A 15,482-nucleotide genomic window follows, 5' to 3' on the forward strand; every position below is an offset into this window, starting at 1 on the left:
CCCTTCAGCTGCTCTTGTTTTGCTATGCTTTAAACACATGGGCTGAACTATTTTACACCAAATGTCTTAGTCTGATCTTACACAAAAGATATTAGCAATAGAGGTTTTTGTGCTTCCATGAGTGGAATATGAGGAAAATACATTGGCTTTAACATTTACAAGAGAAAAGCAGAAGAAAGTTCTTCTGCTTGGGAAAGACAGAGTTATCTCCTATTTTGAAGCAGAGGCCAAACAAAGACAAAAAGGTGATGGATTTTGTTTCATTGTGTGATTTGGCCATTCCCACAAAGGTCTCCTTATATTTTGTCAAACTGTAAGACTGGAAACAATAAAATAAAAATCACCATTTGTGTATAGTCAGAAGTCTGTTAGAGCATAATATGTAAAGTTAGATTTGGCTGAAATACGTCCATTAATTCACACCTTTAACTCAATAGTGTATACAGATAAAGCAAAGCTGAACAGTAAAGCAGCCCTAAAGGTGAGGGCAGTTTTCTCTTTACCCAGCTGCTCAAGGTCTCCAGCCTTCCCTTGGGCCTGAGGAAATGGAGGTCCAAATTCTCGTATGCCTTAGGAAACTGACTGCTTGTCTTCTTATTTTGGGCAGGAAAGCGCTAGCCGCAGGTTACAGAGCCATTTCCAGTTTCAAGAGTTATTTAAGTGGTTTATAGCACCTTCAACAGTGCCTGCAGCAAAAGATGGCATCCCAGATGCATTCTGTTTTAGCAGTTCCCAAACTATTTTTTTTCCTCCTAAGATAATGTGTAAACAACTAACTTCCAAACACACATAATGAAATCTATGTCAAAAGGTTTCCTGGAAGTGCTAATTATAGCATTCACTTTAAACAAAAAAAAAACCCCAAACAGTACACACAGCCAGTGCTGTTAATTTGTCCTCTGTGTTACTCAACTCAAACATAAAATAAAGATTAATGCCATTTAATGTGTTACGCTACTGTACGATAAGCCATTTGATAGCTTGACTTCAGTATCTTTAAATACTGCTAATTCATACTTTGTGATTGTTGAATATGAGCTACATTTTATTCTGCTTCCTTTATTATAAGTATTAAAATCTTATATAAAACTTTACCTAAAATGACCAGGAAAAAAAGGATAGAGGGAAAAGAACAGAAGGGAGGACTGAAAGTATGGGTGCGACACAAAGACTAAGCTTTTGTGGGAGCTGAATTTTTAAAGAAATAGAAATTCAGACTACGTGAATAATGCAGGTGTGGAAGAGAGGAATCACAGGGAGATGTTTGGATAATGAACAGTTTGTTTTGATGACTGAGGTGAAATAACCCTTTAAGAAAATGGAATAAGTCTTCAACAACCACATCTGTAATACTATGCAAAAGAAACTATAGAATCAGTTTCTTTTGTGATCAGAATCAGAAAGGAATTTCTTTCTTTTCACTTCATAAATAATTAAACTGGGTAAGCAACTCCCTCTCGTTAAACAGCAATATGACAAAGTTGCTAAAAACAGTTGACTCATTCAGTAATGGCTAACTACTTATAAGGGAAAGCTAAATAAATAATGTTTGCTAAGACTTCAGTTACACTCCTCTCATGGTTTTCTTTACTGCACTTAGTGTGCCAAGTTTCAGAACTGTATCTCAAATCACTGTGCTTAGTAGGCATTTATTCACCAGTTGTGCTCAGGGCGCAGTTAAACACAATACCTGCTTCTCCAGTAATATTTGCCTTTGATATATGTCCATTTTGCTGGTCATTTGGTTTCTACAAAGGAAGCACAGTTTTGTAAATTAAAAATGGCACTAAAGAAGTGAAACATGCCCAATATTTACACATGTGAAGTAGCAGCACTGACCTTATCTACAGCTTCTACACGCCTAGTTCTCTTCATGATCTCCTCAAGCCTCTACAATGAAATGAAAAGGGGTAAATTAATGTTTGCTGGCATCAGTTTAAAAACATATCTCCCACACCACAACTGCTTGTCATTTATCAGTTGCATTTGAATGAATGAATTATTTATTACTGTTGGCAATATTGCCTTCACTTTCACATCAGGCTACACAAATGAGGACTGAAGCTTTTCTGAGGGCACATTTATATCATGGATAACTTTCTACATCTGAGGTGGAAGCAAACTGCTAGGGCAAAATGAAAAGCAGTTTCTCTGCATGTACTGAGTTACCTTCTTCCTTTCCAAGCGCTCTTGCTCTTCTCTTTGGAAATGCTTTTCACGTTCTAATCGGATCCGCTCTGCCTCTTCCCTTAGGCGAGCTTCCTCTTCTTTCTGAGTTGATGGTAAAAGAGAAGGAAGTGAGGAATAATTTACTGTTTAAGGACAGATTTACACAGATACCTGCTTAACTATGCATGTCTACAACACCCTGAAAAGACGCTTTTGGGGTTTACAAGTCACGAACAATCTTTTCAGACTGAATTGCATATTTCTTTATTAATCTCCATGTTCTGCATAGCATTACGAGATGTGCAACTAAACAACGGACATCATATTTGGTTCTGTGCCTTTTCTGGGACATGTGCAGGAAAGCACACCAGATAATGAATGAGGAATAAATTCCCTAACCTTCAGCATTAAAACAGCTGCAAGGAAAATATTCAAGAAATTCATGTTTTGAATGCTTTCATGTTTGGTGGATGTTTTTAGGAGTCAAACAAAAGCAGCAGAATGTTACTTGACCAGACTAATTGCTTAATGAGACCAAGGACAAACAGCCACAGGTATACTTGCACAAGCTTTCCGTTCCTGCTTTTTTGATTAAATGTAAAACTGGTCTGGAATATACTGTAGAGAGGCCTTGCTCCCTGACAGTGACAGTGTTTTGTGATGGAACTACTACAGCTGATGGAACAACTACATTTGTTCAGGCTGTAACATCCAAAAACACTTGGCCATGCATCACTTCTGAATGCTAAACTGGGGATGCACCTCAGTTTAGCTTTTCAAAGAAAGCAGCACACATCTTCTGAAAAAGAAAACTGCAGTTTCTAAGTTATGTTCACTGACACAATCCTTTACAAATTTCTTTTCAGAAGCAGACATTTAATTATATACCAGAATGAAAAAAAATAACGTCTATGAGGCAGACTGAAATGCTGAATTTTGGGGGCAAGAAAGTGCATGCACGACATAAGAGCATGTGCGAGAAGAGAAGAACCCTATCCAAAATGCATACCACAGCCTCTCTTGAAGCCAGTAAACCAAAATGATTGCCCATCTAAAATGAGAGCACTTGAAAACTTGTATTTTAATTTATTTACTCTTATGTCTTTTGAGTAGCTGCTCTGATTTCAGGAGAACTGCACCAGGTAAAGGGTCCTGACTTGATTAAAGTGATCAAAACCTACCCCTTCCCACTAGTCCCCCACAGAAGCAATATTGGGCACAGAAGGAGAACTCAGCAGTGCTGTCTCCAACACTCTGAACAGTTATCTTGGCATTTAGATTTTCTGTAACTGTGAGGACAAAGTTTTCTGGTATAACACCATTCATTAGAATCCCCTAATACAACTCTATTGGTTTTTTTTTTGGTGACAATTTATCAGGAATAGGAAAGGAGTTGTTCTAAATAAATTCCACAGGACAAAAAACCCGAAACAAACCCAACTCCTTGCAACATGTTTTTGTCAAGAAGAAATATCTTTACTCTTTGAATAACTATGGAATGAACTCTGCTACAACCCTATTCACTTTATATACAACACTTAAATTTTAAATATCCCTCTAATCTAGATGCTGTGTAATAGCTGTTGTTTCATCCACTTCACTGCCAACCAGACTGGCACAGAAATTCCAGGAGAGGACCATACTTGTTTCTGAATGCGCTCCATCTCTTCTTTCTCCTTCTGTTCTCTCTCTTCTGCCTGTCGGCGCAGCTGTTCTTCCTTTTCCCACTCCTCCTCTGCATCCTTTCGTTTCTTTTCTGCTTCTTGTCTGCGAGCTTCTTCCTCTTCTCGGCGAGCTCTTTCTTCAGCTATCCTCTGTGACAGCTCCTCCTTCTTCTGCCTGCAATCACAAAACAAGTGTAAGAAAAATAAGGAAAAAAAAAAAGAGGTAGAGAAAAAAACAAACCACCAGATTCTTGACCCAAGACCCCAGCACTGCAGAACAGCTGGATAAAGGTTGCACTGCCCTCTCATTCATAAGAGCATCAAAACACCTGACCTGGGTCAAGCCAAGTTGCCTGTTCTGTTTCTAGCAGTCTTAGTATTTATATACCATATTATTCTTATGCCACAGCAGCTTGTTTTCTTTTAAACCTTTTTTGTCAGGGCCCATGTTGTGAGCCTGTTTGAAAGCCAGGCTATTTTAACTAGCTCTGCCTTGTTCCTACGTTCAGCAATGTTGTTAAAGAGCTCCAACAAATTCCAGAGGCATGGCATTCCTCTAAAAAGGCACTCAACTTGTGTTACAGCCAAAGTCGTAACTATCTAGATGGGCTACTCATTTTCGAGTAGAAAACAAGACACAAGATTCAATTACCCTCCAAAACTGTTGGGGGTCTTGACTTTACATGAGAAAACAAAGAGCTTCAAGTCACAGCTTTTGGACACTAACCACGACCCATGGTAGAGATCTCACAATTCAAAGGAAGAGGTATTTCGCAATCACAAAGTTGAAAATAGCTGTGCAGAGTTCCTTAGCTGGGATAAACACGTATAGCTTTGGTAACCTCTGAGGAAACAATAAATTACTACAGCAAGGATCTGCTCTCTCCTCCTGTCCTATTTTAAAAGCACTATCTGGGATAAGTTTTAACCTGAAGAGATCTGCTTTGGTATATATTGTGCCTACAAAAAATCCCAACAGGAAAATTTGTTTTCAGGCAGGAACTCACGCCTTCTGCACTTCAGTACTGTGCTTCATATATTGTGATACAACAATAATATACACAAGAAGCTGCTAGGAGTAAAATCACCTTTCAAGCTCTTCTCTCTCTCTCTGTTCTTGCTCCTCCCGTTCCCGCTGCTCACGGGCAAGGCGCCTCTTCTCTGTCAGCAGCCTTGTTGCTTCCTCAGGGTCAGTTGTACCTGCAGAGGGCTTTGTGGGCGCTGGGGGTGAAGAAAGAGCTGGCAGAGCGGGAGGTAGGGATGGGCTGGCTGCTGAAATAGATGGGAAGGAAAACTAGTTTGTACAGACAGTAGCCAAAATGACACTCGCTTGAGAGAAATGGAAAATCGTTTCAAATATTCTGTAAAATATTTTCAAACTTATGTGGATTTTATAAATGATTCAGAGGAGGAAGAAATTTCTAGATGCTAGGGGTTCCCATTTCCTAAGTGAAGTGTGTTTTTACAGGATATGTGAAAGAAGCAGCAGCTACACCTGGTTAACCCAACTTTTCTGTCAGAAGAATAAATGTTGGCAGGTGCTCAACAAGAGTTACACTGACTCAACAAGTCCCTACCATCACATTTCTTAAGTTTGCCCAATTCTAATCGGAGAGCAGAAATTAAACATTGTGATATTGTATTTTCTTTTGATAGTCTACATCCGAAGAGCACAGCAAGACTTCATGGTGATAGGCTAGTCACTTTTGGTGATCTGAAACATTAGCTGTCTGAAGTGATCTGCAATAAGGGTAGGACACAAACTATCCTAATTTTTGCAGTTACTCCAACCTGAGGCTGCTTGCGGGACAACACCACATCTTAACAAGCTTTGCCACTATTGGTGAACTATGGCTTGTGTTCAAATCTTAACAGTGTCTTCATATAAATTCTTTATCCAGGACCAGTTTTGGCCACCTGGTAGAGAAGGTGTTACAGGCTTTTTCCTTTCAAGTAAAACACTAGTTCCCATTTCTGTAAGTTTGCCTGGCATTCTCTAGCACAGATACAGAGCACCTCAACTGCACCTTTTCTTTGGAGGCCTGGGACCATTACCAACACCCAAGCTAAGTGAAGGAAGAGTTCCCAGATCTGCATCTCCCATATGAGGAAAGTGCTGAGAGAGTTGGGTCTGTTTAGCTTGGAGAAGGAGAGACTGAGGGGGAATCTCATGAATGCTTATAAATATCTAAAGGGTGGATGTCAGGGAGATGGGACCAGACTCTTCTTGGTTGTGCCCGGTGACAGGACAAAGGGCAATGGTCACAAACCAGTACACAGGAGGTTCAACTTAAACATAAAATTCTTTACTGTAAGGGTAATGAGCACTGAACAGGCTGCCCAGAGAGGCTGTGGAGTCTCCTTCTCTGGAGACATTCAAAACCCGCCTGGACATGTTCCTGTACAACCTAGTCTAGGCGCTCCTGCTCTGGCAGGGGGGTTGGACTGGATGATCTTTTGAGGTCCCTTCCAACTCCTAATATTCTGTGATTCTGTGGTAATGCAGACAAATGTGGATAGAGAAAACTTTGAACTGTCAATGGAATCAGATTCCCATCCCAGGAAGATAAATGTAAAATAAGTCATCAGGAACAACCAGGAGATGGTTTTAAATCTACATCTCTAATCGCACTTTGTGACGTTACAGCATTTTCCTCACCTCACTAACAACTTCCAAGGGGGGCTTTCCTCCCTGATTCCCCTCTCCTACACCTCATCATGTATACAGACAAATTCAGCTGCTTTCTCTGTGCTCTGCTGACCTCTCTGCTCTCTTCTATCAAGTAAAAACTATGCAGGTCTTTCTATAACTGCTTCAGGGCTTTCACCTTGAATTCAAATGATACATGTACACTGGTAATTTAAATAGTGCCAGGGCCTGTTCTCTAGCCCTGAGGGGAGCTGGCACAGTTTAGCCTCAGCCAGAAGACTGTTCTCTCACATTGCCAAATGGTCCACTCCTAGGGGACAGTCCAGGCCTGGGCTAGCCTCCAAGATATAGCTGAGAACTCAGAAAATTCTAAAAAATAAAAAGGCAAGAAATTTGATCACTCTAAAGCTTGGGAGCCCTTTAGAGCTATGCTCTTAATAGCTTTGGAGACAGAAGATAAGAAAACATGGGGCTGCAATTACAACCTGGATCAGAAACATACCAGAGAGCATTTGCAATAGTTAAATAGTATAAATGACAGAGCTCCTGCACCTCAGCCCTTTTTAATTTACTGACATACACCAAGGCAGGGCTGTCACTCCTGAAGGAGCACAGCTTTGTGCTGCTTGGGGCTTACTTCTTGCCTCAGGTGCTGAAGCTGGCAGCATAACAAGTAGCCTGTTTAATGCACTTCTGTCCTGCTGTCAGGAAAGATGACAACAGCTTGCACAGGCACACCTGAAATACCTTTAAAACTTTACTGGTATTAGTAAATTCATGTGAGACTTGCCTGCAAAAGCTTGAATAGTTCTGTCAGTGATCACTACCTGCTGGCCTCATGGCTCCTGTGACTACACAGCTATCAGGTAGCTGAGCCAGATAGCTTAAATGCTAGTTCAGTGAACTGGCAGAAATCAGCTATGTTCCCCTGCAACAAAGGCCTTGGAGAATCAGCAGTGTCCCTCTAGTCCCAAATGTTGCACTCACCCTTCTCTAGATTCTTGCATCCAACCAGTGTCTACGTTTTGGCAGTCTGGGCCTCCATCTGCAGTACAAAGCCTGTTCTGTACTCTCAGATGTAAAATGTTTAGCTCTCAATCTTTGGTCCCAACCATCAGTTCCTCTGGCTTTGGCAAAAGATATCCAATTTGAAGTGTGCTCACCACTTTGACTACAGCATCTTTCTCTTTTGCTACTTTTCTCCACTACTTGTTTCTTTGCTGTGAACAGAAACTCCTTCACTTTTGAATACCTTTATCACACACAACCTGTTTCCATACTAAGTGACCTTGTCACAAACTCAAATATTGACTGACTCTGCAAAGAAGCCAAGCCTCTTTTCCTCCTGAGCGAAACTGTCCAACAAGCGTGATGATGTTTTTTTGCACCTTGTACTGGGGTAATACAGCTTGTAAACACTTGCAAAGTTGTCTCACTGGTATCTCTGAAATACTTTTAAAAGGAAGCTTTCTCTTTAAAAAGAAGCAAGCAATAGGTTATCAGAAGAGCAGTGAAAACCCACACTAACATGGCAATTCTCATATCATCTCTACATGTCTATGGCCAACAGGTGCATTCCTTTATTACTGTAAATCTCTAGCTGTTTGTGGGGTTGCATCTTATGTGGTAGGATCTGGGTATCAGACTGGAACTACTATAACAGAACTTATTAAAACAAAAGACATCAATACACATCAGGTCTTCTTACAGAATAACAACCCCAAACTACACATCTTGCAGTTAAATGCAGGATTATTAATACTTAAAACTGTTTTCTGAAGGACAATCACAGGGGAATCTATGATTTTTAAATTCAGAATCCTAAGCAACCCATCCTGGGAATCCCAGTGGTCACAATGCCACGTTTATAACGGACTAAAATGTCTGCTAGAACAAACCTACATTTTTTCATTTTCAGATTTAGCTTTTCCCCTTCCTACACTTTATGATCATTAGTTTATTTTGTGCGCACATCCTTTTCTGCCTTGCTGCTTTTCAGGGTTGGTGTGGTTTGGTGGGGTTTTTTTGTTTGTTGTGTAATTTTTTCTTTAAATAACTAATTTTCTCTGAAAAATTCAGCCGATTCCTCTTTACTTTTCTCCTTGGCTCTCCTCTGCATTCCACTTTATCCTGCTAATCTCTCCCATGATGTGGTACTGTTGCAACATCATAGGTTACCTGGTCATGTTAGCAGCACCAACTGTACTGATTGTCTAACAGAGCTGGACGTTCTTACTGCTGACACTACCTTATGTGATGGCTTCCTGTACCAATAGTCTTCAGATCAATATTATTCTACTTCAACAGTTTTAAATGAAGCTGTGTTGTGATATAAAGGACAAAATCCCAGTCCAAAAGGGCAGAAAAGAGGGCTGTGAAGCCATACTGTCTGAGGCAGGTTTCTGTGGTTTTTTTGACTGTTACAAGCAGGAGGGCTTCAACCTGTTGACAATTTCATGATAACGAACATACATCTGCAGGAACGCTCTGAAGAATTTAGATTAATATTTGATAGGAAAGTCTTGATGGCTATGTTGTTTCAGAAGAAGGGAGGGAAGAACCTAAAGAAGGATCTCTCCTTACCTTGAGCAAGCTCTGTCTGGACAGCGGGCTCTTCCTGACTTGCACATTCTCCATCACCTGCTGAAGTTGCTTTACTCTCTTCTGTCCTCTCCTCAGTGGCCTTTTCAGCCTCCTTTTCTGGTCTTTTCTTCTCACTCTCTGGTTTGACCTCTTTTTTGACTGGCCGGATGTTGCCAGGTGAAGGAGGACGTGCCTGAGCAGAGGAAACTTTGGAGGAACCAGGTGGGGAAGTGATCTGCTTGGGTGTGCCAGGCAAAAAAGGCAAAGACTTTGACGCATGCCTGTGTAACCAAAGAGTGACAGTCAGTACCAGACACCACCTACATAACACTTCTACAACTACAATAGCTAAAAATAAAACAATTTCTCTATTTCTCCACTATCAAGACAAACTGTTAGATCAACCAATTTGCTTTCATGCAAGATGTTTCTGTTTGCAGCTCTCCAGGTGTGTGAGCGCTGAGCCCAGCCAAGAGGAAAGAAATCAGGTATCTTCTTCCTCCTTCCCCTTCCTCAAAGCAGTAGTAGTATTCTTCTAAAAGCAGGACTGTCTTTCTTTTGTTGCAGAGAGAAAACATCTATATCATCAAACAAGGTTACACTGTTTCACATTTAATTAACAGAGCAATCAGAGCTGCCTATAGCTCAACCCCCAGCTAAGCATGTACTTGGCTTACCAAACTGGAGAGGGAGCTGGTGATCTAGCTTTGGAGTTGGAAGAAAAATGACCTCCTTTAAAGCTTGCTGAGAAGCTGGATGACAAATGGTCTCTCTCCTTTTCTTTAGTCTGCAGTTCAGCAAACAAAAAGACAAAGTCAAGCCAGAGTTCACACAGCTAAAGAAAGTAAAGCAAGCTCAGTTAAGAGTGAGGGGCTGGGGGGCTGAGAAAAAGCAGTGCTGAGTCAGTAGTTTCTACAGCCTGTTTAACAAGTTCATTAACACAGTTCCTGCAATCTCACATCATCTTTGTCAGTAAATGTGCATTTGACAACAAGAATCCTTCTTAATCATGTCCTCTACTGTCCTAAGATGTAATGGGCTAATTTGCAGAGACTTACTTTCACACAGGCAAAAAAATTACCTTTTAATGTTTGATCTTTGCTGATTGCCACAGTGTGCCTTCCACTAATGCCCAGAAACCCAGGATTTCATTTGAAGAAAGAGCAAAATACACCATCTACCCCCACTCCCCTAGGCTCACACTCAGTCACAGTACCTACAGCATAAGCTTTTTGCTTTTGTGCTTACATGCGAACACCACAGACACCCACAAAACCCTCAGCTGTGGTACAACAGTTATTCTATTCTATTTTCCTTGGATGATTTCACAGCACATACTTTTTTGGCATTGATTCTTATACATGGTAGTGATTTCCTCTTTTTTCTTCTCTATTTCTCATCTTAGGATTTTATTTAAGTACTTCTGTTATAGCTCTGGTTTGTATTAATAGAAATATTGTTTTAAAGGTGTAGATCAGAATTTAGGCATCTATATACTTCCTCCATTTATATTTAACTACAAATGAAAAATGTCAGGATTTTGGAAAAATGAGCTCAGACTTTGGGAGACTGAAGAATGGGAATACTGGAGAGTACACTGAGCTGCCACTCAGTCCATGATGCAGAGGGGTTCCTACTCACCCCCTTGGCTGGGGCTTAAGCACAATCCCCGCAGCACGTGTGCCATGCTGATTTAAAACCTCTCTAGCCAAGAGCTCTGCGATGCTCGTCACCTGAACTGAAAACCAGGTTAACAACTGGAAAAGATAGACTGAAAACTACTGCATGAGCACAAAACCCCTTGTTTTTTGGGCATTATGGTTAAAATTTGTTACTTTAAATTTACAAAAATATATTTTCTTATTAGCAACAGATGGTCTCAATCCTGAAGTCATTACTCAAGCCAGCTCTTTGGCAGTAGATACTTATCAGGTATCTACTAATTAGTATGATAATCACCTGAATCATCAAACCATGCACAGTCACAAAAATATGCATTAAAATGAACAAGCTTTTTAGCTCACTAGCAATAATTATCTATATTGGATCTACTTTATTACTTTTGAAAACAGAGCATCAGAAAATTTTTCTTAGTATCAATAAAGTAAAAAACTGAATTCCTACAAAAGTTTACAGAAAAAAAAGATTCTCCACACCATATAGGCTACTGGAAACAGCTCTTAATGCATTTTGTATTAACAACATTTTTACACTGTCTCCTCCACCGAAATGTACCAACTTTTCTTCTTTTTAATAAAAAAAACCCCAAACCCAAACCAAACAAACAAAAACCAAAAAGCACTTGCAATGAGAAAAATGCAAGAGGTGTTAAAACTGATAGCCCTGGAGATTGCAATACAATATGTACATACTACAAGATTTCTTTACAGATACATCCCAATGTTGTGCCTTAACTTGAACTTCACTGTACTACCACCTGCCTAAAAGATTAAGTATTGGCTATGATTCATGCAACTTTCATTAACACTGCTTCCAAGAAGGATGTCAATAGAGGCACTGCCTCTTGACATTTTGCCCATCAGGCCAAATAAGAAGCAAGCACCTCTTACACAATCATTTGCAGAGATGACTTCACTCTTCTCACACTCTAAGCAAACTCAGGCTGTAGAGTCATAGAATGGTTTAGGTTGGAAAGGACCTTAAGGATCATCTGGTCCAACCCCCCTGCCATGGGCAGGGACACCTCCCACCAGACCAGGTTGCTCAAAGCCCTGTCCAACCTGGCCTTGAACATTTCCGGGGGGGGCATCCACAGCTTCCCTGGGCAACCTGTGCCAGTGTCTCACCACCCTCACAGTAAATAATTTCTTCCTAATATCTAGTCTAAATCTACTCTCTTACAGTTTAAAACCATTACCCTTTATCCTATCACTACACTCTCTGACAAAGAGTCCTTCCTAATCTTTCCTGGAGGCCCCCTTCAGGTACTGGAAGGCCACTGTAAGGTCTCCCTGCAGCCTTCTCTTTTCCAGGCTGAACAACCCCAAGACTCTCAGCCTGGCCTCATAGAGGAGGTGCTCCAGCCCTCTGATCATCTTCATGGCCCTCCTTTGGACTCAGCTCCAACTGCTCAATGTCTTTCTTATGTTGCGGGCCCCAGAGCTGGACACAGCACTCCAGGTGGGGTCTCACAAGAGCAGAAGGGGAGAATCACCTCCCTCAATCTGCAGGCCACACTTCTTTTGATGCAGTCCAGGATGCAGTTGGCTTTCTGGGCTTTGTCAGGTCATGTTGAGCTTGTCATCAACTAGCACCCCCAAATCTTTTTCCTCAGCCACGTTCTCAATCCATTCCCTGCCCAGCCTGTATTTTTATTTGGGATTGTCCTGACCCATGTGCAAGAGCAGAGTAGGTGTAGAGTACAAGAAAAAAATATAACTGCTCAGGTTCCACAAGTGATACCTGAACTGGAGCTGACTGCATCCCATTTGGCTTGGAGCACAGTCTGTACCACACTGTTCTGGTTTTCCCTGAAAGCTCAGAACAGTCACAGTACTGCTACCAAATCATTCCGAATGAACAGGTGACCTGTGGGAAGCCTTGCTTACAAACCATGCTCCTAAAACAACCTCTTCCTTCTCAACAAGGAAAGTTTACTAGCCTGGTCTGTATCAGAAGATACAAAATTCCATGGGTTTTGTGAGAACAGGTTTCTGGGGAAAGCAGGTTCCCCACTGAGGGAAAAGCTGCTACACCAGCTTGGGCCTTAAAAGGCAGCAAAGAATCCACTTGAGAAAAGGATGTGACTGTGACTGCCTCTGTGCCTCATGAGAAACCAAGGCATCCACAATCTGCAAACATGGGTGTCTGGAAGACATTGGTGTTTTTCCACGTGGATTCTTTGGTGCACAACCAGGCCACGCCACCATATAATGAAGCATATTTCAGTTAAAAATCCAGCCAACTATGAAACAAATTGGAGGGTATGGGGACAGTGCAGAGGGCAGGATCAGACTTAGTCAAGTATCCTTGCAACTATTCCTGTCTTAACAAGCAATGCTATCAGGTGGTCAAGGCATGAGACGGTACCTTAGGTACCACTGGCACGCTTACCCCTGCAAGATGTGTTGTTCTCCTACGTCCAACAGCATCAGTGGAGGCGTAAAGTTTTGCTCGGTCTCCTGGATTCCTACAGTTCATGGCCTTGTAGGACAGAGGGCTGATGGGGCTGCAAGATGCTGAACGGGGACAAATGGGGATAACTACGGTGTCGGTTGGTTTTGTTATTTATTAATTTTAGTTACAGAGCAGCATTGCAGAATTGAAAGAGGAAAGCCAGCAGGAGCAGAAACCACCGAGAAAGACAGAAAAGAAAGAAAGAATTAGTACATGGAGGAATGACTAATTCTCAAGTCAGAACCATCACTTGCTACATTAGCTTGGCCACACATATAGTAATGATACAATTTCAATAGGCACTCATGTACTTTTCCATTCATAAACTAATAATTTCTTTTAAATAAATTAAGAATTATGCCACATAATTGGATAGTAGAAAGTAACAATGTTTTTCTGTTATGTTTTTATACAACTGGTGGTTCTGAAAAAGCAGTGGACACAATGACTGGTCTGCCTGACTTGCTTAGTATATGCATTGACTTGAGTTTCAATTACATTCAGAATAGAAAACAAACTAAAATCAGAATGTCTATTAACTGGTCTTGGAAGTGGAAAAAAAAAAAAGGAGACATACACACAAAGATCGAAACACATTAACAATACAAATCAGTTTGACCTAGGAAATAATGAAATTGTTGTCTACAATTTTTAGTAAGCAATGTGTTTTTTTTTAAAAAAATCCTTCTTTTAGGAATATTTGAAGCCTATCCATTTAAGAACTTTTAATATTTCCTGATAATGCTAGAATAACAGCTAACTCAAATACATTCTTGACAGCAAACTATTTTACACATTACAAAAAGCAGGCTAACAACAACAAATCAACTTGGAAATTAATATTTGTTTGAGTAACCAGGATGGCAGTTTTTTCTGGTTTGCAAAAGGACAAAGATTATTACCAAAAGATCTCCTGCCAATGGCAGGGTATCAGATATAAATATACAGTGTTCTAATGACATACTCAAAGAGAACTGTAACACTGCAAAACGTATCATAGGGAACTTCTTGCAGCAGTATTCGTTGACTTTCTCCTGATTTAAGTGAAGGAGGAGACTCGGGAAAACTGTTATTATTGTGGAGTTTTATTTGTTTGCTCCTGTTTGTCTTAGCATAATTATTCTTCAGCATGTTACTTGAGGCAAAAGTAGAGCTTTTGTGGTATCTTCCCTATCCTTTTTAAAAATGTTTTCTTAAAGTAAGAGAATTAAATCCTCAGTTTCCTTGGTAAAAACCCCCAACATTTCTTGCCTGTAGATCCCTCTCTGAGCACACTTGAAGGAATGCAGTTCCACATACAGTTAATTCTTCCAGCCTTACAACAGTACAGCTGCTGTTACAGGAAGAGCTCACAGACTTACAGTACTAACGCTGCAAATTCTCCTGCACTCAGAGATTAGCCTTATGAATAGAGTCTCATGTAATTGTTACAGCAATGGCCCTCATGCTTGCCTTACCATTTATAAGGATTTATGTTTAATGAGGTATTATGACTGACTTAAAAAAATTATTTTAAAAAATCAAGACACAAGAAAACAGAGGTTTTGTGGTGTTTTGGTTTTGGTTGGTTTTGTAGTTTTGGGGTTTTTTGGGTTGAGTGTATCTAAACCAGATAGGAGGCAGTGGCAGAACCTACGTTTTAAATAGCTTATAATGTATGTGGTTCCCACCCTCTGTGAATCAATTCTCCTGCTGCACACCGGTTATCTGAAGTTACCACCAAGGATGACATCATAAGCATTAAAAGAGAAGCAATTCATTTTCATTTGTGATGCTGCCAAACAAAGCTTCAGGAAGTACTCACAGTGAATCCTGTACCAACAGGATTACATCTATTCAGAGGAGCTTTTGGAGAGTTATTTAAAAAACATTTTGGGTTTAGAGGGTTATTTAAAAAAAGATCCAGACATACTCTTTTGCTGGATTTCCCTAACAGCTCACTTGAAATTTAGGGGCATGAATCCATATTTAATTTGATTTTGATTTTCTGCATTGTAATTTATCTTTACAGCCAAAGGGCAGGGTAATTTGCTAGGGAATAATGACAGGCTGGGATGAGCTGAGTGCTCAGAGCACAGCTGTGAGCCATTACCACCACCTGATCATTAATCTCCAGGAAGCATCCTGCATGAAGGGACTGCAGTTATTGCTCCTAGAGAATAATACGTGGAAAACAATGAGCAGATGGATTATTCTTTGGGGTGGTACAATTTCCCTGTGCTAACTGGAGGCATCTCAGGGAATCACCTCAGACTGATGACTGACAAATAAGTCATTCC

The 15,482-nt window shown here is 40.6% G+C and overlaps 1 protein-coding gene across 1 annotated transcript in view; it reads right to left on the bottom strand.

Moving 5' to 3' along the window:
• Positions 1–15,482, bottom strand: part of MAP7 (microtubule-associated protein 7) — a 35,516-nt gene that overhangs the window by 9,508 nt on the left and 10,526 nt on the right. Inside the window, exons 4-11 of the mRNA XM_010181021.1 lie at positions 13,141–13,265; positions 9,744–9,853; positions 9,067–9,347; positions 4,922–5,105; positions 3,813–4,008; positions 2,170–2,271; positions 1,840–1,890; positions 1,691–1,748 (exon numbers count right to left, since the gene is read on the bottom strand). Coding sequence (XP_010179323.1) covers positions 1,691–1,748; positions 1,840–1,890; positions 2,170–2,271; positions 3,813–4,008; positions 4,922–5,105; positions 9,067–9,347; positions 9,744–9,853; positions 13,141–13,265 — 1,107 coding nt within the window. The remainder of the gene's footprint in view (positions 1–1,690; positions 1,749–1,839; positions 1,891–2,169; positions 2,272–3,812; positions 4,009–4,921; positions 5,106–9,066; positions 9,348–9,743; positions 9,854–13,140; positions 13,266–15,482) is intronic.

This window comes from Mesitornis unicolor, unplaced genomic scaffold (genome assembly GCF_000695765.1).
Source record: "Mesitornis unicolor isolate BGI_N332 unplaced genomic scaffold, ASM69576v1 scaffold14010, whole genome shotgun sequence".
In the NCBI taxonomy this organism is placed as follows: domain Eukaryota; kingdom Metazoa; phylum Chordata; class Aves; order Mesitornithiformes; family Mesitornithidae; genus Mesitornis; species Mesitornis unicolor.